Source organism: Anguilla anguilla, chromosome 17, assembly GCF_013347855.1.
Source record: "Anguilla anguilla isolate fAngAng1 chromosome 17, fAngAng1.pri, whole genome shotgun sequence".
NCBI classification, from domain to species: Eukaryota; Metazoa; Chordata; class Actinopteri; order Anguilliformes; family Anguillidae; genus Anguilla; species Anguilla anguilla.
This window is the reverse complement of record NC_049217.1, coordinates 8,360,713-8,385,394: the sequence shown is the minus strand read 5'-3', so window position 1 is coordinate 8,385,394 and position 24,682 is coordinate 8,360,713. Positions and strand designations below refer to the sequence as shown.

Sequence of the window (24,682 nt, the reverse complement as noted above, 5' to 3'; positions counted from 1 at the left end):
GGGAGAGCGTCTGTCCCGGGACGAGCGCTTCTCGACCAGGCGATGCGGCGCAGCCGCCTCGGCTGAGGAGCGAGGGCACGCGGGGGCGGGTGATGCAACGCCGCGAAACGAACGAGCGACGCGGCCCGCGCTGTCAACAAACGGCTCGGGAACCGGTCGCGCCCGCAGCGTCGCTCGCAGCTATCCGCCGGTGCCATGGCAACGGGCCTGTTATAAACGGCGGTAAATAAATGGAACTCTAATGGGATTTATACGGAAGGACGCGGGCCCCAGTAAGAGCAGGCGAAAGCTAACCGACAGCAGCGAAGGGAGGACGTAGCGAGATAGGCTACCACCGCTAGCCCGCAGTCTCCACACACCGGAAACACAGTGACCATCTACCTCAGCCCATTACCACAGATTAAGAACCTATTAAGCTCATAACGGAACCCCCCCCACCCCCACCCCCCACCCCCCCCCCCCCCTGCCCCCAGCAGCCTCCACCCCTCCTGGGGTGACGTACTGTACAGCTGCGTAATGTCACTGCACAGCAGGGGGCGACGCCCAGGAGTTTGACCCTGAGGATCCACAGCTGGTGAGCTCCACGCAAACCCGAAAAATTACATGATTAAGTCGAAGACAAAACTGCAAAAATGAAGATAAAGTAAAAAAAAAAACAAACCAAAAAAAAATTAAAAAGCAAATAAAAAAGTTTCCAGACACAACCGACAGGCCCATACGCAGACGACCAGGCTGGCTCCGCCTTCTTTAAGTGGCGGAAGCTTCTGGAAGCCCGCCGCCGCAGTTGGGCCCGTCGCCGGGGGCCAAGGTCAGGCGGAGGTCAGGCGGAGGAGGTCGGCGGGTCGTAAAGGCGGGCCGGGAGGGACGTACCATCCGAAAGGGGCCGCGGGTGGAGGGCTGACCAAACCCCCCCCCAAAAACTCCCCCCTCCATGCAGAAACATAGCCCCTTCCCTGCGACGAGAAGCACCTTCCTCGGCTGGCCTGGAACAGCACAATGCACAGGATGCGAACACGAAACCGAAAGCCTTTTTTTTTTTTTTTTTGGCAGGACGACAGTTCTCTCTCTGAGGACAGATCCACGGGAGGGGACGGGCGGACTCCCCTCCCCTCCCTTGTCTGCGTGCGGTCCGAAGTCCTGCCCCGGTTAGAAGGGCCGCGCCCCTCCCCCAGCAGGGAGTGGGCCGGGGTCATAGGGGGCGGGGCCGGTGGGGACCGGGGTCATAGAGGGGCGGGGCCGGTGGGGGCCGGGGTCATAGAGGGGCGGGGCCGGTGGGGGCCGGGGTCATAGAGGGGCGGGGCCGGTGGGGGCCGGGGTCATAGAGGGGCGGGGCCGATAGGGGGCCGGGGTCATAGAAGGGCGGGGCCGGTGGGGGCCGGGGTCATAGGGGGCGGGGCCGATGGAGCCCGTCGATGTCGGGGGTGAGCTGGGGGCTGTGGGTGGCCTTGGTGGGCGTCCAGTCGCCCAGGGAGGCCTGCGCCGCCTTGCGGTGCGCCAGCCGGTGCGTGATGGAGAACCCCGCGTTCCCCTCCAGCTGGGACAGCACCACCAGCACCTGCCTGCAGGGGGCGACAAAAATCAACACACTCCTCAGCTTCGGCATTCATTACATTACAGGCATTTACATTACAGGCTTTTAGCAGACGCTCTTATCCAGAGCGACTTACACAAGCATTTACACTGCATCCACTTACACAGCTGGATATATCCTGAAGCAATGCAGGTTAAGTAACCTCGCTCAAGGGTACAACGGCAGTGTCCTGCCCATTCACGACCGAGAAACACCACTTTTCACCAACCTAGTCTTTAACCGGTACCTGCGTTCCAAACCGGGAGATGTGCGCCAACACAGCAGCGGAAATAAACGCGCTGCTTCTCGACTGTGAAAGTCAGGCTTACCTGCAGCGGACGAGGCGTCATGGCTGTGGCCCCGGCAGAGCAAACGCCCGCACGCACCCAGTGAGAACCCGGCACTTACATACCGTGACAGAAATCTGGCTGCCCAGGTCCCTGCCGGTATATAAAGCACCCACGCGCGGCTGGTTGGGCTAATTCATTCAAATCCAGTAGTCGAGGAGATTAACGACCGGAAAACGAAACCCGCCGGAAATGGACGGCCAACGGACGTTTTTATTTTACTTTTCCGTTTTTAATCGTGCGCGAAAAAAAGCTAAAGTAGAGATTTCCCATTTTTCGTTGTTTCTCTTCTTGGTTTCCTTATGAAAAACCGCGATCGCGTATCGAGTGCGACGCGTGGGACCGCACCTGGCATACGCACACATTTAGAAAATTCAAACGGCGCACGCTGGCCGCTGAACCTGCACATCTGTTCCGACTAGTTTTTCCGCTTATTTCCCTTTGATCCCTGGTCTGAGCTATAGCTCCACTTTACTTGCGGATTAAATATGCCTTTTAAAATTTTTCGTTTGAAAAAACAAACAAACAGCATTTTGAATTCACTCAAGCTCGTCTTTTTGTGCTTTTTCAAAAGCTATTTCAGGTGTTAAATCGAAAATGGTGGGCACTGGCCTAAATGTGACCTCACACGACGTCACCACGACAGCTGCCAATCAGAACAAACACAGCCTGTCAAGGCCTTTTAATCAACAGACTGCACCACACACCCAATCATCTACTCGGCCAGACCTGGAACAAATACGTATTTGTTTTGGATTCAAATACGTTTCTACACTTTACTGATCTTGTCTGGGGTATTGGAAACAATGAAATACTCTCAAAGAGGTGCAAACCCTGCATTCTGGTCATACCGGCAGGCTCAATTACACCAGTATTTAAACCTCTGACTAATGGCTGGGCTGTATTTCAAACACATGCATTTTAAATATGGATTTGAATGCATTTCTTATGTAAAACAAGCTAGCTCACCACCTTTTATACGCCCCTCTATGCCGCCTACCCTTCCACCATTTTGACTGTAATTCACAGGTTAATTTTCCTTGAGAGGCGTGTCGTATTTGGGCACACGCCAGCGCTAGCTTAGCCCGCCGAGAGTGCGTACCTGTGCAGGGGCGGGACGCTGTCGATGGTCTTCAGGCTGCCGCGGGTGGACACCACGTTGAAGCTGTCGGTGCAGTCGCAGGACACGTGCAGGTAGTACTTGGGGTGGCGGTTCTCCACCACCACGATGAGCCCCGCCCAGCCGTGCGTCAGGTAGTAGCACGTCATCCCCTCTCTGCCCTGCAGGGGGACACAGCGAGCGCCATCAGCCCGTGCTCGGAGGCGTCCCGAGCGGAGCGGCTCCAGTGAATATCGCTCCGGTTTAAGCGTGGACGGTAGATGGCAGTGACGCACGGAAATGCCCGGAACGTGGCAGAGCTTTGTAAACCGCCCTCTTTTCTTTTTGCTTTAACAACTGAAATTTCAGAGGGGAGTTCAAACGTTCATACAAAAAAGCCACAAGAGATGAAGTGACACCAGCTGGGCTATGCTCACAGATTGGGCAATACCCCTTAAAGATACAGGTCAACCTTTTGAGGATTATTATCATTATTATTATTTTGCCTATCTTACTCATTGTTAGACGATGTCTGTACACCCAGTAGAAAATACCTAACAGGCTGCATGCTACTGTAATGGTGCTACCTCTACGAATGGCCACAGATGGAAGCGGCGTTAGCTTTGCTTAAACTGTGATGGAAGTACACCTTCCAGCATCACCGAAAGCGGAGTTATTTACAACTGCACCTTGCATGTTTATAACGAGTGAAAACAAAAACAGAAATCAAAATTGTAGTCACGGTAGTTTAGGGGCAGCTAAATTCAAACCATTAACCGACAAGTGACCGTGTATCCATCCACTGGGTGTAGCGGTTAGTAGGTGTACACCGTGAGTTTGGGGTTGCCAGGTATGTTGTACTATTGGATGCAGTGGTAGTGGCAGTGGGAGCACAAGTTTACAGTCAGTGACAGACATACCTGGCAACCCCCAACTCACACCATTTCCATCACTTCAGGGAGCAGAGCTAGTCTGCAGTCCTTCACTGTGCTAGAATAGTTAAGATAAGATAGTTAAGAAGATACCCCACGGGGTTCAATAAAGTATCATTTGTCCTCTGCATTGGACCCATCCTTAGTTACCTAGGAGCAGTGGGAACCGCCTGGGGACCAACTCCAGTTCTGAGGCAAGTGCCTTAGTCAAGGGTACCTGCAGGAGTGCACCTAACATGCATGTCTTTGAGTGTGGGAGGAAACCGGAGTACCCAGAGTAAACCCACGCAAACACGGGGAGAACATGCACAGAAAGGCCCCAAGCCAAGATTCGAACCCACAACCTTCTTGCTGTGAGGCGACAGTGCGAACCACTATGCCCGCCCATGCATGCCTGTAGGTATTGTCAAGTATTTTTGTCCTGGACACACAGGGATGAAACAGGTGCCAACATTTGCATGCAAAGTAACAGCCCACATGGGCTGTAGGTCAGTTCCAAGTTGTTATGGCTAAGCCACACACATTATATGACCAAAAGTATCTGGACACCCCTTGGTCTGGGGCTGTTTCTCATGGTTTGGGCTCGACCCCTTAGTTCCCGTGAAGGCAGATCTTAATGGCACAGCATACAATCACATTCTAGAAGATTCTGTGCTTTCCCAGTCGTTTGCAGAAGGCCCTTCCCTGTTTCAGCATGACAATGCCCCTGGGCACACAGCGAGGTCCGTATAGAAATAGCTCCGTCGAGAACGATATGGAAGAACTCGACTGGCCTGCACATAGTCCTGACCTCAACCCCACCCAACACCGTTGGGATCAGTCGGACAGCCGAACGCAAGGCAGGCCCAATCGGCGCCCGGCCTCACTGATGCTCTTCTTCTGGCCGAACGGAAACAAATCAAAGCAGAAGGTGCAGGGGGGGGACAGCGCCCCCCCCCTGGGCTGGGGGGCACTTTAAAAGCGACACTCTCGCACGCCCGAACCACATCTGACTCACAGCCACTAAACACAGCCGTTTATTTCCTCCGAATTTACCCACAGCCCTTTCGCGCAGACAGTATAATAATATGTTTATTTATACAGCGTTTTCCATACAGATCCCCCCCCCCCCCCACCCACCCCCCTGCCTGCCACTGTTAACACAGCAGGAGAGAGAGAGACGCTTGACAGATTTCACATTTACTCCGAGGGCTTGTTTTTTACAGGCGTCCGTGTGAAGACAGTTTGATTGGGCCGCTGGCTTTACGTCGTCACGCAGAATTCTGACAGGTGCCCATTCTAACAGGTGCCATTCTGACAGGTGGCCATTCTGACAGGTGGCTTTTCCAGTCGCTGCTGCTACCAATTCCAGCCAGGCGGTCGTCCCATGAAACTGTGTCGACGTTCGTTCGATGGAATTGTGTTATATTGACACTCAAGTACGTTTCAACGATGAGTCGCTTTGAAATGCTATTCGATCATTTGAAGAAATCTAGTGTTTCAAGTTGAATAATTACAACAAACGAATAAATTGGTCTGCCCAGTCAGTGCAACACCATGCCAGTTCTCCAGACACACACACACACACACAGGCACATAGACACACACACATCCGCACACACACAGACACACACACACACGCAGGCACACACACACACACACACGCAGGCACACACACACACACACACACATGCAGGCACACACACATTCTCACACACACAGACACACACACGCACACGCAGGCACACACACACACACACACACACACACACACATCCTCACACACACAGACACACACACATCCTCACACACACAGGCACACACACGCAGGCACACACAGACACACAGACACACACACATCCTCACACACACAGGCACACACACGCAGGCACACACAGACACACAGACACACACACATCCTCACACACGCAGGCACACACAGACACACAGACACACACACATCCTCACACACACAGGCACACACGGGCACACAGCCCCATCCCCCCACCCCCCCCACCCCCCCGCGCCTGCCTCCATTAAAGAGGTGTATAAACTCCCACACGGCCAGAGTAACAGCGTTCTCCGCCACACCATAACAGAACAACGCAAGCCCCCAATTATCCAATTCATTACACCCCTCACGGCCTAATAGTTTAAAATGCTCTTTTTTCTCTCGCGGAAATGGAAAAGGGTAAAAAGCAGAGGCCTCACGCTGGGGTTCAGGTGGTACCCTGGCGCAGGGGGGCAGCGTGGAAATGAAAGCGTTTCGATCGCCCACTCCGCCACATCACGGTGCCCCTGCCCGCCGGCTCAATCTGCATTAGGCCATGTGTGTTTTACATCCCGTCTGGAGCTAATATAAACGCGACGAATGCTTCTATTAAAATGTCAAGAAAACTGCCCAATTCTATTCCTGGCTGTCCTCTTCTATGGGTGCACGCCATCAGTACCGCATCGCCATGATATGCCGTTCTCTCTCCGTCTCCCCTCCCTGTCTCTGTCTTCCTCTCTCTCTGTCGGGCTCTCTCCTTACCGACTGACTGACCCCCCCCCCCCATCGAACCCTGCCCATCTGGTCATCCCCTGTCCAGCAATGCCCACTATTCACTTCTACACCCACGGACTAACCACTGCTTTACTATTCACTTCTACACCCACAAACTAAACACCAGTTTACCAATCAAATGGACTGCATTTATATAACGCTTTTATCCAAAGCGCTTTACAATTGATGCCTCTTATTCGCCAGAGCAGTTAGGGGTTAGGTGTCTTGCTCAAGGACACTTCGACATGCCCAGGGCGGGGTTTGAACCGGCAACCCTCCGACTGCCAGACAATCAGTCTTACCTCCTGAGCTATGTCGCCCCAATCACATCAACTCAGTGGCAATTCACTGAAACTGCGAGACACAGAAATGGAGCTGAACAAGAGGCGGCCTGAGACGTGTCTGTGCCGTGTCTGTGCCGTGTCTGTGCCGTGTCTGAGCCGTGTCTGAGCCGTGTCTGAGCCGTGTCTGAGCCGTGTCTGAGCCGTGTCTGTGCCGTGTCTGAGCCGTGTCTGAGCCGGATTCTAGCCGTGTCGCGGCTCTGGCTCTGGAGTCTAGTCGTGACGCTCACCTCATGTCTTTCTCCTTTGTCCTCGGTCAGCAGAATAATGGCATCGGCGACGGTGGTCGCCATGGCCTCCACCTGCTCCACCATCACCTGCCGAGAGCTGTAGATGGCCAAGATGTACCCTGGGAAGTCCTGGTTGAGGCGCCCACTGCTGGTGGGACTGGAAACTGCAGGTACAGAGCACAGAGTGATAAGCATGGCTATGTGTGGTTGTTTTACTTTCAATTATTAAGCATATTTTTGCAACCATGATCTCTCATGTAGGCATACTGTCATCGGAGCAACGACTTTGAGTTCACTTAACCATTAAAACTGATTTGTGACAGCGCGTAATAGCTCTACGCCGAGTTAGGGAGCCATCTATATTAAGACAAATTCAGTTTCATCCCGATAACCCCTATTAGTAAGAGACAGCCACTGTTCTTGGCTAGATATTTCACAAACATTCTGGAATATATAACTGCTTACATTACACCCTGCCATCAACCACGTTAGACAGTTTGACTGTCCATGAATCTTGACCGGAAGTAGTAATTAGTAGTAAATAGTAAGCAGTAAATAGTAATTAGTTCATTAGTAGGTTGGGAAGATGTCAGTTTAAAATGAGAAATTAGAAAACCCTCAGATGTAATTTTAAATACATATTTATAGAAGTTTTATCTTGGTACAGGGAACGCAAGCAATCATTTTTAAAACCTCGAGCAAAAAGTCACCCGTGTTTCATCGTCAGTCTCTGACAGTGCATTGAAGCCTCTGGATATTTTATCACTGACGTGCCCAGGTAGCGTACGCAAGTCTGAGCAGGTACAGTATAATCTACTTTCGCTGTGTGTGTGTGTGTGTGTGTGTGTTTATGTTTGTGTGTGTGTGTGAGAGAGAGAGAGAGAGAGAGAGAGAGAGAGAGTGTGTGTGTGTGTGTGTGTGTGTGAGAGAGAGAGAGAGAGTGTGTGTGTGTGTGTGTGTGTGTGTGTTTCTCACCAGGCGTGTGTGGCTCTAAGTACCAGTGCGTGTGTGTGTGTGTGTGTGCGTGTGTGTGTTTCTCACCAGGCGTGTGTGGCTCTAAGTACCAGTGCGTGTGTGTGTGTGCGTGTGCGTGTGTGTGTGTGTGTGTGTGTGTGGTGTGTGTGTGTGTTTCTCACCAGGCGTGTGTGGCTCTAAGTACCAGTGGGTGTGTGTGTGTGTGTGTGTGTGTGTGTGCGTGTGCGTGTTTCTCACCAGGCGTGTGTGGCTCTAAGTACCAGTGCGTGTGCGTGTGTGTGTGCGTGTGTGTGCGTGTGTGTGTGTGTTTCTCACCAGGCGTGTGTGGCTCTAAGTACCAGTGCGTGCGTGTGTGTGTGTGTGCGTGTTTCTCACCAGGCATGTGTGGCTCTAAGTACCAGTGCGTGTGTGTGTGTGTGTGCGTGTGTGTGTGCGTGTTTCTCACCAGGCGTGTGTGGCGCTGTGGGCTCTAAGTACCAGTGCGTGTGTGTGTGTGCGTGTGTGTGCGTGTTTCTCACCAGGCGTGTGTGGCTCGAAGTACCAGTGGTTGAAGGCGCAGCAGACCACGGCGTACTCCCCCGGCTCCAGCATCACGTCGCAGCCCACAAACTTCTTGACCGCGCGCTTGCTGTGGGAGAGCAGCCGGCCCAGCGTCAGCTTGTTGCCGCTGCCGAAGGACGCGCGGAACACCATGATGCACAGGTCCAGCAGGTGGCTGTCCACCGTGTCCGAGCGCCTGGGGGGGGGAGAGCACCACGCCACATCACTCACACCAGCACAGAGGCTCATGGGAGACTGCATCACTCACACCAGCACAGAGGCTCATGGGAAACTACATCACTCATACCAGCACAGAGGCTCATGGGAAACTGCATCACTCATACAAGCAGAGGCTCATTGAAGATTACATCACTCATACCAGCACCACAGGCAAGGATGAGAGAGTTCAGTGGGATGTTAGCACTACAGATCTCACCAGCAGTGATGAAAGACAAGTGACTGTCCTTAATAAATCAAAAGCCTATTTGTCTGACCAAAAACCGCCAAACCAATAAGAGCCATTTGACAACCGCTAGCTGAGTGCGGATCGTGAAATTGAGTGCAGAAGGAAAAAAGTAAAGATGATGGAGAAAGACAGTGTGAGCTCTAGAACGCAGAAACGCCGCTCGCTATCCCAGCGCTGGGACGTCCCGTACCGGCTGCCCTCCTGGAAGAGGGCGAACTCCAGCGCCGTCCTCTCCAGCACCGTCAGCGCCGTCACGGTGACCGGCCCGCTGGCCCGGCTGGGGAAGCAGCCCTGCAGGCGCACCTCCTGCCAGTCCGAGTGGATCTTACAGATGTCCACCGAGTCAAAGTACCTGTGCACACACACACACACACACACACACACACACACACAGGGCCCACCGGGGTCAATGCACACGGCACATCACACATAAACGAGCCCTGAGTCTGACAGTCTGACACTGTGAGTGAGTCAGTCCGACAGTGTGAGTCAGTCTGACACTGTGAGTGAGTTGGTCAGTCTGACAGAGTGAGTGAGTGAGTCAGTCCGACAGAGTGAGTGAGTCAGTCAGTCTGACAGTGTGAATGAGTCAGTCAGTATGACACTGTGAGTGAGTCCGTCAGTCTGACACTGTGAGTCAGTCAGTTAGTCTGACACTGAGTGAGTGAGTCAGTCTGACCGTGTGAGTGAGTTGGTCAGTCTGACAGAGTGAGTGAGTGAGTCAGTCCGACAGAGTGAGTGAGTCAGTCAGTCTGACAGTGTGAATGAGTCAGTCAGTATGACACTGTGAGTGAGTCCGTCAGTCTGACACTGTGAGTCAGTCAGTTAGTCTGACACTGAGTGAGTGAGTCAGTCTGACCGTGTGAGTGAGTTGGTCAGTCTGACAGAGTAAGTGAGTGAGTCAGTCAGTCTGACGGTGTGAGTGAGTCGGTCAGTCTGATAGAGTGAGTGAGTCAGTCCGACAGTGTGAGTGAGTGAGTCAGTCTGACAGAGTGAGTCAGTCAGTTAGTCTGACACTGAGTAAGTGAGTCAGTCTGACAGTGTGAGTGAGTCAGTCAGTCTGACAGTGCAAGTCAGTCAGCCAGTCCAGCACTGTGAGTGAGCCTGTTGGTTTTATACTGTGAATGAAAAAGTAATGGTGAAAACTTAATTGCTTTGTTTACACTGTTAAAAGAAAAAAAAGAGTCAATTTGCTTTCACCCTTCTGTGTTTTGCAAACTTTGGCTTCCTGAACGAGTTACTGCTCTTCAGAAGCTGCTCAAGATCAGTGCTCCAGAGAAAGGCCTGGTGGATCAGCACTTTCTGAGCTTTTATCTAGGACTCGTCCTGACTGTCCTTCACTGCCCACAGCTGCGTTAACTGCATCAACACTCCAACAGACAGGCTGCACGAGCCCAGATCAAACACCAGGGGGCAGCAGGGGAAATGGCACTGCTGCGGCTCACCTGATGAAGTCGCCGTACTCCATCCAGAACACGCCCTCCCCGCTGCCGTGCGCCATCAGCTCGCCGCGCAGGTGCGGGGGCCAGTCCGCCCACTCGTCCGACCAGCTGCCGTTCCACGAGAAGCGTCCCCAGGGGTTACGCAACCTCAGCAGCCTGCGGGAGGGGGCGGAGCCAAACGCGCCTCGCAGTCAGCGCGACATCACCTCAACTTTATTAACCAATCCGTCTGACCGTGAAATAATAACGATGAGCAGTAAGATAAACACAGCGTCTTAAATATAAGTGCTGTCACACTGTAACGTTTTGACTTATTGATAGCCCCCCCCCCCCCACCCCTGATGATTGGTGCCTCAGGTTAAGCAGCCCCGCCCTCTCACCTGAAGCCCAGCACGTCGCGCACGTCCAGGATGGAGTAGGCGTGGCGGGGGCGGAGTCCCAGCGACTCGTACACCGTGTCATCCACCTTCATGTTCCCACCTCCACACGAGGCTCCCATTAAGAATCTGATGTGCGCACACACACACACACATATACACACACACATACACATACACATACACACATACACACACACACACACACACACACACACACACACACACACACACACATCCACACACATACACACACACACACATGTAACCGCACACACACATACACACACATGCGAACACATACACACACACGCATATGCACACACATACATGCAAACACACACACACACACACACATACACACACCCACACACACGTACAGACACACATACACACACACACAAGTGCACACACATGGACAGACACAAACACAGACAGCAGGTCACCATTAGGATTCAGCCAATAAATCATTACAAAAAACACAAATGAGCACAGAGGTTAAACTAACGCATAACTCTCTGTATTAAATGCAGCTGTACCAACTCAATATGACACACGGTAATGGCTGAGAGCAAAAAAAAAAACATCTGTTACAAATGCGGTCACTGTAGGAGAAACACACAGGCAGGTTACTCTGGGAAAAGCCTTAAACGGAATTAAAACTAGGGGGCAGAACAAAGCAAGCTGCAGCGGGTCAGTCAAAGGCTCAGGCCACACCCAGATTATAAACATCAACAGACCCGCAATCTCTTAACCGCCTTGGGAAGGGCGTTCGATAGCGGCGCCGCCGCTAAAGGCTCCTATCCCCGATCCCGCGTTCTGCTGGAGAGGAGAACGGCGTCTGCGGACGCTCAGGCCTCTGAAGAAACAGACGGAAAGCACCTTCAGGCGTCCCCTCGCACCGCAGAGGAGGAGCCCGAGCAGATAAATATCCGAGGAGACCAGCTCTGGCCACGGACGACGGAGACCAGGCTGACCGGGGCGGCCATTTTCTCTCCTTTTAGCCTGTATGCGCTCTCTGAGCACGGCCCCGGTCGTCGGGAGACGGCGATAAAATTTCCAAAAGGGCCGTCTGGGTAGCGTAGAGGTATAAGCACTCGCCTACCACCGCAGAGACCCGGGTTCAATCCCCTGCAGCGGCACTTCCGTATCGGTCAGGAGTTCCTACGTACACAATTGGCAGTGTTCGCGGGTGGGAAGCCGGTGAGGGTATGAGTCCTGATCGTTGCATTAGCGACTCCTACTGGTTGGGCGCCTGTTCAGCAGGGAGGGGATCTGGGGGAGATAGTGTGAACCTCCGCACGCGTTACGCTCTCCCAGTGAAACTCCTCGCTGTCAGGCGAAAAGAAGCGGCTGGGGACTCCACATTTATCGGAGGAGGCATGTGGTAGTCTACACCCCCCCCCAGACCGACAGAGGATAGCGCATCAATCAGGACCGTGATACACACGGGGAATTTGTATAACGACTAAAATGGGAGAAAAATGGCAAAAATAAATAAATAAATAAATAAATAAATAAATAAAATTTCCAAAAACGACCTGGAAAGTGTAGGAACTGCCCTCGCTCTGACCACAGAAGCAGGGATGGACGTTTGAACCAATCACAGCTGCTTTGTGACCGGGGGGTGTGAAGAAGGCGGGGCTCGGGCACTGGCTCAGCCAATCCCGTTTACGGGAAGACGTGGAGATGAGCCAGTGTGGCAGGTGGTCGGGGACAGTGGGCAGGTTGGAGGGACGGGGTGGTGAGGGCAGGCCTCATAGTATCAAAAAGATATTTGGGAATACTATTATCATATAAATATTATAAAATACTAACATTAAATAGGCCGAGTAACCTTTTTCCACAGTTTTTTATTTCAGTTTAGTTTTAGTTCGTTTTAACAGCATGTTTGCTATTTTTTGTTTAGTTTTTGTTTTGTTTTTTGCTTTCAGTTTTCCATAATGCTATTTCTCACGTCATTTTCATCTTAGTTTTACTTTACGACAACAACCTTGCTGGGAATTCATTTCATTTACTGATGAAAGTGATTGATGATGACGATTGATAATGATATATAAGGACCGGCAGGCGTGTGGCCAAATCCAACGCTTAGCAACGGCGTATCTGTAGCGTTAGGAGCGCTTGGCTAATTGGGCCTTGGAGAGAGAGTGCGTCTCTAGGGACCACGCATAAGAGGCGTGGCTATGTTTCCAGACAGCAATGAACGACTGATCTTTGCACACGACCCTGCAGGTCACGTGCCTTTTATGGGACGGCTAGGACGTTTCCTCATGCTAATTAACACCAACAGGCACACGCATTCAATTTGCGAACAACTGCCATCCATCCTCCGATACACCTGGGATACGCACAAAATCGAAGGTCTGCGCGTGTTTTGCGAATCCCACGTTGGTTTTTTTTTTCGCATGAACGTTTAAGAACGAAAGAAAGAAGAATTTTTTTACAAGTTTTGCGAATGAGGCCCATTGTGTGGGGAGATTTTGGGCAGAAGACACACCCCCCGCAATGACAACATGTGACCGCAACCCTGCCTTTATAGTTCCATGGGTAACATTAAGACTCCGGAGGGAGAAACAAAGTAAAAATAATATGCATCAATAAACATTATGACCTCAGTACGTTAAGACGGCCGTCTGTCATCTTTAACAGGGTCGATAAAGCTGAATCAAGACACACTGCGATGTATTTGTGCCAGGCTGAAACCATGAGTTTAACTAGTTTGAGTTTTAGCTCATTTACTGAGCACAGGCTAACACGGCTACGCTACTTGATGAGGCATCAGTAAGAGAATACCTCACAGTATAAATCACAGTCCGTCTTACCACGCTTTTAACAACCCTGACCGAGTTCAGCTATAAAAAAATTGATTGAGAGAAATTGATTCATAGCTGTTGGAGAGGAGAAGCAGCCTTTCGGGCCAAGCAAAACCCTTTTTTAAAAAGTGAGTCATTTAGACAAAATGCTCTCCATTTAATGAATGAGAAAACCCCTGAAAGGATTCTGGTATAGAAAAGGTGCTGCAGAGAACTTTAGAGAGCTTCTGGGGACGAGCTCCCTGAGAGACAGAGACAGAGACAGAGAGAGAGACAGAGACAGAGACAGAGAGAGAGACAGAGAGAGAGAGAGAGACAGAGAGAGACAGAGAGAGGTGGCAATCCTGCCTCTCGACACACACACGTTAACCTTCCAGGTCACAGATCTAATTGAGTCACTGTTTTCCCAGGCAACCGGTAGACGTTATCCTTTCAGATACCATGTACCGGTTATGTGTGCTGCCACCTGGTGGTGACAGGCTGTAAGGCGACAGAGGTTATAGGGTCTCCAGTCCCTCCGTTTACACCTATATTTTTAGAAACGATGAACACTGAGTTCAGAAACGGCCTCTAAACCTTCTGTGAAGGGTTTATAGACGACAGTTCGCATTCATCCTTTGTTGCTACATGTAAACATGGTCAGACAGGCAGCAGCTATTGTACTAAGAGCTTTCCCTTCTCTTATGTAGCAAAAAAAAAAGAAATATCATTGCGTTCACTTTGTTTAATCTCAGTTTTGTTTATCTGAGCAAACAAGGCTAAGACAGAAACTGGTCAACCGAAAAGTTGGTCAGTTACGAGTGGAATACTGAAAAGCAGTCTCTCTGCTTTACTTTCTTTTGTCTTCGTTAATTGAATTTGTTGTTTTAGTTTATTGTTTTTGCCCTAAAGCCGTGAGGGGGAAGGGTGAAGGTGTATATTTGTTTTTGTGTTTGGTGTGGATGCGCTCTCTCTCTCTCTCTCTCTCTCTCTCTCTCCCCATGTGGCAACCAATAGTGTTTCCCAGAACTGCCGCATCTCCCTCCCAGGGGTGTCACGCTGGCGTGCGGAACAATCAAAAAAAAAAAGAAAAGGATCTTGGGATATCAGTGCAGGCTGGAGTCTGTGGAGTTGCATGCTTGGATAGAGTGTGTCTGAGCAGTTATCTCTTAAGACCTTGCATATATTTGAGGGATTCTGTATTTGAAGTGTCCTGGGTAGGGTGTAGCGAGGGGGGGGGGCTGTGTGGAGAGAGGCATCAGTCACTTGCTCAGCTCTGCTTTCTGCTTTTCGGTGAGAACACCACAGCTCCTTACACCCTCCATTTGACTTTACATCGAGGCACATGCATGCTTTTCATAAGCAAATACAATGGAGCTGAAAATATCTCCCATCCATCTCTGTCAAAATGACCTTCAGTAACTTTACATTCACATTGGCTCACCCCCCCCCCCCCAGTCCTGTTCCCTCTCTCTCCCCCCCAGTCCTGTTCCATCTCTCCCTCTCCTCCAGTCCTGTTCCCTTTCTCCTTCTCCCCCAGTTCTGTTCCCTCTCCCCCCAGTCCTGTTTCCTTTCTCCCTCTACCCCAGTCCTATTCCCTATCTCTCCCCCCAGTCCTGTTCCATTGCTCCCTCTCCCCCCAGTCCTGTTCCATCTCTCCCTCTCCTCCAGTCCTGTTCCATCTCTCCCTCTCCTCCAGTCCTGTTCCCTTTCTCCTTCTCCCCCAGTTCTGTTCCCTCTCCCCCCCAGTCCTGTTCCATTGCTCCCTCTCCTCCAGTCCTGTTCCCTCTCTCTCCCCCCCAGTCCTGTTCCATTGCTCCCTCTCCTCCAGTCCTTTTCCCTATCTCTCTCCCCCAGTCCTGTTTCCTTTCTCCTTCTACCCCAGTCCTGTTCCTTCTCTCTCTCCCCCCAGTCCTGTTCCATCTCTCCCTCTCCCCCCAGTCCTGTTCCCTATCTCTCTCCCCCCAGTCCTGTTCCCTCTCCCCCTCCGCCCCACTCCCGGTCCCTCCCTCCCCAGGCTGGGAGCACTCACCCGGCCTCCTTGGAGCTGAGCATCTTGGCCCAGATGAGGTCGGTGTCGATGGGCTCCTCGCGGGGGTTGGTGGAGCTGACCTGCAGCATGAGCGACTCGCAGGGGGCGCCGGTGAGCGTGGCCAGCCCCTCGATGGCGCGGCCCGCCTGCAGGGCGAAGTAGGAGCCGTGCAGCTTGGCCAGGGCCTTCTCGATCAGGGCCACCCACAGCTGCTTCCTCTGGGCCTGCAAGACACACCCGCTTAGCCACGCCCCACCAGGAAACAAACGGCTCCGCTCACGGCTCCCAACACCGGCGGGAGCGGAGATGGAAACTGCTTCATCACCTCAGGAGCCTCAGCTGGACCTCACAGCCTCATAGCAGGACCTATTACACCCACCAGGCAGCTCATTTACCCCCCACACTACTCCAACAAAGAGAAGTCCGCTCCACGAGGATGATTAAAAAGTACCGGTCAAAAGTGAAACGGAAACTTCCAGAACCCGGCAAACGACCGGAGGACTATGGTGACAGACCAGGTCACGAGATGAGCAAACCGAACTGAGACTTCCACAGCGTTCACGTGAAACCGCAAACGGAACAGAGTCTGCCGTCTCTCCCCGGCGAAAGCACAGGGCCATTCTCTGTGACCGCCTCCCGGAGGACTCCGCTTTTAGCGCTGGCGGCCGTCGGGACAAACTGAGGTGCGACGAAAGCGCTGGCTGACGCCGCCTGCTTCGGAGGAGGGCACGGGGACGCGCTCGCACCCCGAATCCACAGTGGAAGTTGCAGCAGTTATTGTAGATACACACACGCACACACATACAGACAGGCAGACAGACACACAAACACACACACACAGACAGATAGAGAGACAGACAGACAGACGGACACATACACACACACACACACAGACAGGCAGGCAGACAGACACAAGCACACACACACAGACAAACACACAGACAGATAGAGAGACAGACAGACAGACAGACAGACGGACACACACACAGACAGGCAGGCAGACAGACACACAAACACAGAGACAGACAGACAGACAGACGGACGGACACACAGACAGGCAGACAGACACACAAACACACACACAGACAGATGAACACACACACACAGACAGACAAACACACAGAAAGACAGACAGACGGACACACACACAGACACACCATTTTGCATTCCACATTAAAGGAAAAGGAAGGTGATTGATTTTATATTTTTTTCTCTTTTTAGACAAAACAAACACACGTCGGGATAATCGCATAACTAAGGACATAATCCTGACCTGGTCGCTCCTCAAGGGCTACATAGCAGTCTCCTGGCTGCCGATGTTGCCACGTCAGACCAGTTCAATATGTGCTTTTAAGAAGCTAACGTGTCCCATGAAGACAAGAAAAAACAGTAGAGCCAGTTTTTGAACTTTTTCTGCTGCTGGAAGTAGCTCTGGTTACGGTCGTAAAAATGACCTTCGACCTTTCAGTACGGATTCTGGGGAGGTTATCCGCTCTCGTTCGACCGGTCCGCCCGCCGCTTCTTGGAAGACGGATGATGAAACTCTGCTCGCTCGCCTTAACGCGGGTTCGTCTCTCAGGCACGGTGTTCAGCCGGTACAAATCCCTATCTGACCGAGAGCCAACGCTGGCAGTGTACTTGGCAGCGTGATTAGAAAACGGTGTTGAGTTTCCATCGTTACGCCAGTGACACAGAACTGTAAACCACAGCGTCAACTAAAGATAACAGCGCCATCAGCAATCTCGTAGGATTGTCTAAAAAAAAACATACAAATGTGGATGTCTAACAGCTGTCTCCAGCTTAAAAGACGGAAGCTGGATTATTATTCGATCGAAGTATCAAGAAGAAAAGATCATTTGAGACCAGGACTCCTTGGTGTCAGACATTATACCTCGAGCGCTTTGGCTGATGCTGGTCCAACAGGGTCCTCTCTTGAGAACCCGTTCAATGTGGGGACACTTTTGGGGGGGTGTTAGGACATCCAAAGAATTCACACACACACACACACACATGCACAAGGACACACGCACACACACACACACACAGACACACAGACACACGCACAAGGACACACACGCAACAACAAACACACATACACACGCACAATCATACACACGCACTCGAGCGCACACACACACAGTCTATTTGACTGCACGAGGAGCAGATGACTGCCTCAGACACAAGCAGTTCTGGAATGCCCAAATACTGCCGCTGGGCCTTTCTCTGGAACTCAAACGACGGAGCAAAAAAAACAAAAACTTTTTCTTCTCCATCGTGTCATCGAATGAGTATTTTCTTTCGTTTCCCATTTAGTCCGTTTTAATAAGACACTTGTCTCTTCATATACAGATGCTTCGACATTTCATATTCGACACTTCCAGTGGTATCTTAGATTCAGACTTAAGCTTTCAGCACAATATGGTAAATGGTAAATGGACTGAATTTATATAGCGCTTTTATCCAAAGCGCTTTACAATTGATGCCTCTCATTTGCCAGAGCAGTTAGGGGTTAGGTGTCTTGCTCAAGGACACTTCAACACACCCAGGGCGGGGTTTGAACCGGCAACCCTTCGACTGCCAGACAACCGCTCTTACCTCCTGAGCTATGTCGCCCCGCGACACGACAATATAAGAAACGGGAATAAAGTGAGCTTCTTCCGATTGGATTATGGTAATTCACTTTTTTTTCATTCGATTCTAAGCGCCGCTGCAAGACTATCGACCAAAAAAAAAGGCATATTCAGTCCATATTACCCCAGCCCTGCCATCTCGTTCGGAATTACCTTTAAGACCCTTTTACTTGTTTTTAAAATCCTAAATTGACTGGCACTAGAATACTAGAATCCTGAACTTTTTGCAAAAGCATCGCCCCCCAAAACCGAACCTGGTCATCAGTCAGCAGAAGCTTGACCTCTCAGTGTCCCGCAGATTGGCTGCAGAACAGCAGGCAAAGCTTCCATTTCCTTCAGTGCTTCCAGACCGTGGAACGGCGTATGCCCCAACGAAAGGCCCCAACAACAGCAGCTAGTTTCAAAAGTTTCCACTTGAAAAAGTGCTTTGGGTTGCTTTCGTGTGTCTATTTCTAACAGAAATTTTATATATTAGATTTCAATCGAAAATCTATTAAAAGCTCTTATTTCCCGCTTTCGTTTGTAATCCTTTTAGAATTGTAGTCCTTGTACCAATTCTCCCATTTAAGTTCCCTTTTCTTGGAACTCTCTAAAATTACATCGTCCTTTAAATCTCTTACCATTTCTGTGAAGCCCGTTTGGCTATAAATAACCTGACGCGACAGCGCCGAGGTAGGTAACGGTTTGAACTGCGCTTAAACTCATCCGCAGTCCGTATCACCGATGCTGATGACATTTTTTTTTTTTTTTTTTTAAAGGGGAACAGCGATAATTAGAGCAATCCTCAAAATTTCACGAAAATCCACCCGGCAGTCTTTCTTTAAAAGACAAGCGAAACCGGCGTTATCTTTGTACAATGTTTTTTTTTTTTAGCTCCTCCACCACTTTTGCCGCAGTAGACGATCTCTTAAACAATTACACCCTATCCCAGAGGATGTGAGACTGAACCCTTGGCGGTCAGCCCAGCGGGGAGCATCGCGGAGCCGTGTTCCGCGGGGTCGGTCAGCGCGGAGCCCAGGAACCGGCGAGGCGCTCAGATTTATTTCCCGTCCGCTCCGAATGCTTCCTTCCACCTTCTCTCAAAAAGGTGCTCTTCGGGTTGAACCTCCAGTCATTTTTGTGCCTTGCCAACCACTATCCCATTATACCTCACTCAAAACATATTATTATTATTATTTTTTTTTTAATTAATATTATTATTACTATTAGCCCTGCGATAGATTGCCAGCCTGTCCAGGGTGTATTTGTCCCTCTTGCCCAATGCATGCTGGGATAGGCTCCAGCACCCCCCCCCCCGCGACCCTGCGCAGGACAAGCGGCTACAGATAACGGACTGCTATTGATTATTACCGCTTTGACATGGAGCGATCCGCTGTACTGAAGTCTCGCCGATGCATTCGAGAGTCTCCAACTAATGGAGCAGCGACACACACACGCACGCGCACGCACACACACACACTCAGCGACAGCGGCGGCCCGGAACGTTCCAGAAGGCTCACCTGGGAGAAGAGCAGGTAGCCGTACTCGTCGCAGGGCAGCATGTCGTCCACCAGCACGGTGGTCCAGGTGCCGTCCTTGCAGAGCCGCACCTGGTACGCCCCCTCCTGGCAGATGGACCGCGTGATCATCACCCGCTCCACCAGCTCGGGCCGCTCCGCCAGGACCGCCAGCGCGCTCAGGAACCTGCAGGGGGAGGAGCCGGAGAGTCACGCCAGCCCGGCCGGTCCCTCGCCGTCACGCGCAAAAAACGAAACAAAAAAAAAAACAGCCCCGGCTTCGCCCATCGAACATCGCCCTTCAGCGAAACTCAAAAAACTCCGATCTTCCAGTTACCCGCGCGCAGTCTTACGCTTCAGTCACATGACGTTCCGAAGCAAATTTTTAAAGATTAAATGTCATTGAGACACTAGACACTGACAGCACACAGAACTGAATGAGAACTTTGAAAATCCGTCGCGTGACGCTAAAGAAACACTGATTCAAGCTTTCAGGGCAAAAAGGGGCAAATAGATTCGGGAGGGGGGGTAACGCCAAAGCAAAAGAAAATAAAAGGGGAAAGAGCTCCTTGTGTGGTTTCATTGTCCCATAAATTCTCTGTGCTTTTAACAAACCCTGATTGAAATCACCTTGAGAAATGATTGGTCAGGCGACAGATGACAAATTGCCTTTCAGACACTGAGTGCAGTGACCTTTCCACGAAGAACAAAATGGCTGCTTCCTTCAGTTACAGGACTGTGTGCTTAAGACACGTGCTGCCCTCCACCCCCACATGCACACACACACTCTCCCACTCTTACATACACACACACACACACACACACTCTCCCACTCTTACACTCACACACACGCTCTCTCTCTCGTGTCTCACCAGCAGTTTCCCAGAAGGCCTTGCAGGATGTCCGATGGTCGGGGGGTGCGGAACACGGACCACTTGACCACGCGGTCCTTGAAGTTGTTGCAGTTGATCTCCTGGGGGCGGAGCCACTTCTTGACACGCTGCTGGACGCTGTCCCCCTCGGGGAAGCCCACCGACTGGGGTCCGGGGGGGAAGCTGTCATCCACGAAGTTCACTCTGTTCTGGGAGAGGAGGGAAAAGGGGTCACGATGAGTCCCAACACCGCACTCACCAAACTCACAGGGTCCCAACAACGCACCAAACTCAGCCGGGACACACGTAAGGTCCCCACAATACATCAAACTCAGCTGGAACACACACAAACAGGGTCCCCACAATACGCCAAACTCAGCCAGGACACACACACATACACACACACACACAGGATCCTCACAATACACCAAACTCAGCAGGGTCACACACACACAGGGTCCCCACAATACGCCAAACTCAGCCAGGACACACACACACAGGGTCCCCAAAGTACACCAAACTCAGCCGGGACACAAACACACACACAGGGTCCCCACAGTACACCAAACTCAGCCGGGACACACACACACACACAGGGTCCCCACAATACACCAAACTCAGCAAGGATGCCATAGGAATGCGCCAGAACAGGTCTTGACAAGGCCATTTTCCTGCTGGCCAGTCACTGTTCTCCCAGAGCTCTGAGCCAGTCATTTTTAGTTTTTAAGGGGCCGCTTTTCCAGAGGGAAAAAAAATCCACAAAAATATATTTTTCAGACTGAAATGATACAACAGTATGAGACTGCCTTTTCAGGAAACGCCTTCTTATCGATTAAGCCCGCAGACTGCTGACAAGCTGACAGCACGAGACAAGAGAGATTTCCTTCGCGCCACAGAACGGTATTAATTCCCGCTGAGTAAGCACCTTCGCACCGGCTCTCTACAGCGGCTAGAAAGGAACCGAACGATCACGCTTTGAAAAAAAGAAAGCGCAAACGCAAACAGAACGATGCGAATGTCCGTAAACGCGCAAAAAGGCTAAAGCAGACGCGACAGCGGGGAACCCGCCGCAAGAGAAGAGCCGGAAACGTACGGCGAAACGCCGAAGGAAGCGTGAAGCGGTACGCCGCGAGTTCAGAGACGGCGCTAGTTCGAAAGCGCACACGCAAATAAAAACAAACGCAGAGGAGGAGAACCGCGGCAAATCCACGCCACGGGAGAGAATCGCACGAGGGAACGCGCCCTCGTACAGAAAGGAACTTTGTACAAAGAGGAACGTTTCAAGCGGCTAGCTGCGCGCGAGGTGATGCTCACTCATTAGCTAGCTAGCTAACAGTACTCTTCAGCGATACTAGCTAGCTAGCAACCCGCAGTTCACAAGATCCTTGTTGTTGCTCTTGTACTATTTCCAACAGATCTGTGAGGATCATATATATTTTTTTAAAACACTATTCTTCGTTTAGAACAGAAACTTGCCTGCCCTCAGTTCCCCTCTAACTCTCATTAATGCTCTCAGCTTGTTCTCTCTGGTGCGATCCTATTGTCTTGTTCTCTCTGTGGTGAATTGTAGATAACATGTCGATCAAAACGCGATGTACATTTCTGCACATTTTTTCAGCCTTCATTGATGCGCAATTGAAAAATAAATAAAAGGTTAAACAAAAAGAAATTGCGCGTCACTAGTTGTTTGCGTCCGAATTATGACGCAGACACGCCCGAACGATAATGCTAAACTGGCAGCATCGGAGCACAGTGATTTGTGAATGGGCCAGTAGTTTCAGCGCGAAGGCCAGTAACCAGACGGCCAGTGGAAAAAAACTGACCCGAACGTCGCCCCCTGCAGTAAGACTAGATTTCGGAACGTGGTCGTAACGCAGCTCGCGACCATTTACAGACGGGTGAAAAGGTCGATAGTCGCGCCGTCGGCGAACTTCCCCGATGGCCAGCACAAACGAACCCACCACCATCTCAGGGTCCTCCCCCCCCCTCCTCTAACATTACGACCGACTCAGACCGGCCTCCTATCCCATAATGCCCAGCAGCCACTTCCTTCCTGCGTTGGCAGGTCTGTCCGCCCCCCCCCCCGGACTAGCGTAGCTCCAGAGAGTTACCGCTAACGGACGGACTACACCCCTCCCCCCCCCCCCCCCCCACCCCCCTCCCCTTCAATTACCTCAGTTAACTCATCCAAAGATAAATGCCCCAAATTACGAAAACAGCATCTGCTCTTCGCCGAAAGCTCAGAGGCTCAAAGCTGTTCTTTTTAAAAAAAAAAAAAAAACACAAGAGAAAGAAACAGCTTCATGCTGATGTTAGCGTAGCTTTCATTTCATGCATCTTCGTAAGTGAGCTTCTCAAACGGGACGGGCCAGCGTGGGGAAGGGGGGAGGGGGGGGGCTGGTCAGACTGCGGCGCGGGACGTGGACGGGCTCTGCAAGCCCAGGACGGCGTGTTTTGGGGCTTGGCGGGCCGCCAGCCCCCCCCCGCCCCCCCCCCCCCCGCCCCAGTCCAGGCTGCAGGACTGGCCCGCGGCCTGGACGCTAGGCTACAGCTGGTCCGCGCGCAGCTGCTAGCTGCTTCCGAAAGCGGGAATTAATCACCTATTTTTAGAGTCCTTAGAGCTCCGTCGCGTTCCGTGACGCAGGGCAGCGTTCCGAACCTCTGGACTTTTTTAAACGGAATTAAAGACGGAATTAATCACACCTGCAGCGACTACAGTGCGTATCGATTTATTCTCAGGCCGACCGTGTGTAAATTTGAAACTGGTGCAGAGTCAAGGGCACAGAACCTGAGGGAAAGGAGGGAGGCAGCATCTGGAGGGGGGGGCAGGTGTTCAGGGGGTGGTGGGGGGGTTTAGTGTTTGGAGGGTGGGGGCAGCGTTTGGTGGTGGGGCAGTGTTTGGAGGGGGTAGGGCAGCGTTTGGAGGAGGGACGGTTGTATTTGGAGGGGGGAGGGTGGTGTTTGGAGGGTGGGGGGGCAGAGTTTGGGGGGGGGGGGGGGGCGCTCAGTGCAGAACGGCCTTGAGGGGGCGGAGTCAGCTGGTCAGAGGCTGACGGGGGAAGGACGACGGCCGCAGGTAAGAGTGGACGCCCAACCAGAGCGGGGCGGCCCGTCTCCCTCTCTCCCTGTCTCCCTGTCTCCCTCTCTCTCTCTCTCTCTCCCCCAGTCTCCCTCTCTCCCTCTCTCTCTCTCTCTCTCTCTCTCTCTCCCCCCCAGTCTCCCTCTCTCCCTCCCTCCCTCCCCCTCCCTCTCTCTCTCTCTCTCTCTCCCTCTCTCTCTCTCTGCCTCTCTCTCCCTCTCTCCCTCTCTCTCTCTCCCCCTCTCTCTCTCTGCCTCTCTCTCCCTCTCTCTCTCTCCTCTAATGATGTCATTATCCTCGCTCCGAGAGAGCGCGTAATCGCCCCTGCCGTCGCTCTATAAATATCCCTCCTCTCTTTCACCTCTGCCCGGGCAGCGCTGCCCGAAACAACAGCGTGGGGACGCGTCCTCCCTCTTCCGCGTACCTCGAAAGGAGGGGGGGGGGGGGGGGGGGGACTCAGATCCACTTCCTCCTCACCCCCCCACCCCCCCCCCCCCCCAGGGACGGCAGCCGGCGGCACCATTACCCAAACTCCCCCAGGTACAGGCGGAGAGCCGCGCGTTTGAGATATAAATAACGGCGTGCCGCTGCGCACTTCGCTCGCCGTTCTTACGAGAGAACGAGAACGCGCGGCGGGACGATGGGGGTCCAGGCCCGCCGTTCACCTGCAGAAAAACCCCCTGACTTTCGGACCGGGGAGGAAGAGGAGGACGAGCTGGCAGAGACAGGAGGACGAGCTTACTGCTCCTGGACTGGTCTGTGTCCACCTGACTGAGTATTGCCCTGGGGCGACATAGCTCAGGAGGTAAGAGCGGTTGTCTGGTAGTCGGAGGGTTGCCGGTTCGATCCCCTGCCCTGAGCGTGTCCCTGTGCAAGACACCTAACCCTAATTGCTCCCTGACGAGCTGACTGGTACCTTGCATGGCAGCCTTTCA

At 52.1% G+C, this 24,682-nt stretch overlaps 1 protein-coding gene across 1 annotated transcript in view; it reads right to left on the bottom strand.

Annotated features, from left to right (window-relative positions):
• Nucleotides 1–1,369: 1,369 nt before the first annotated feature.
• The window catches only part of LOC118215968 (calpain-15-like), a 57,425-nt gene continuing 34,112 nt past the window's right edge, over nt 1,370–24,682 (bottom strand). The window contains 10 exon segments of the mRNA XM_035396956.1: nt 1,370–1,559; nt 3,020–3,198; nt 7,044–7,207; nt 8,537–8,754; nt 9,215–9,376; nt 10,470–10,622; nt 10,847–10,972; nt 15,671–15,894; nt 19,800–19,983; nt 20,669–20,877. Of these exon segments, the coding sequence (XP_035252847.1) occupies nt 1,382–1,559; nt 3,020–3,198; nt 7,044–7,207; nt 8,537–8,754; nt 9,215–9,376; nt 10,470–10,622; nt 10,847–10,972; nt 15,671–15,894; nt 19,800–19,983; nt 20,669–20,877 (1,797 nt within the window). The 3' untranslated portion in view covers nt 1,370–1,381.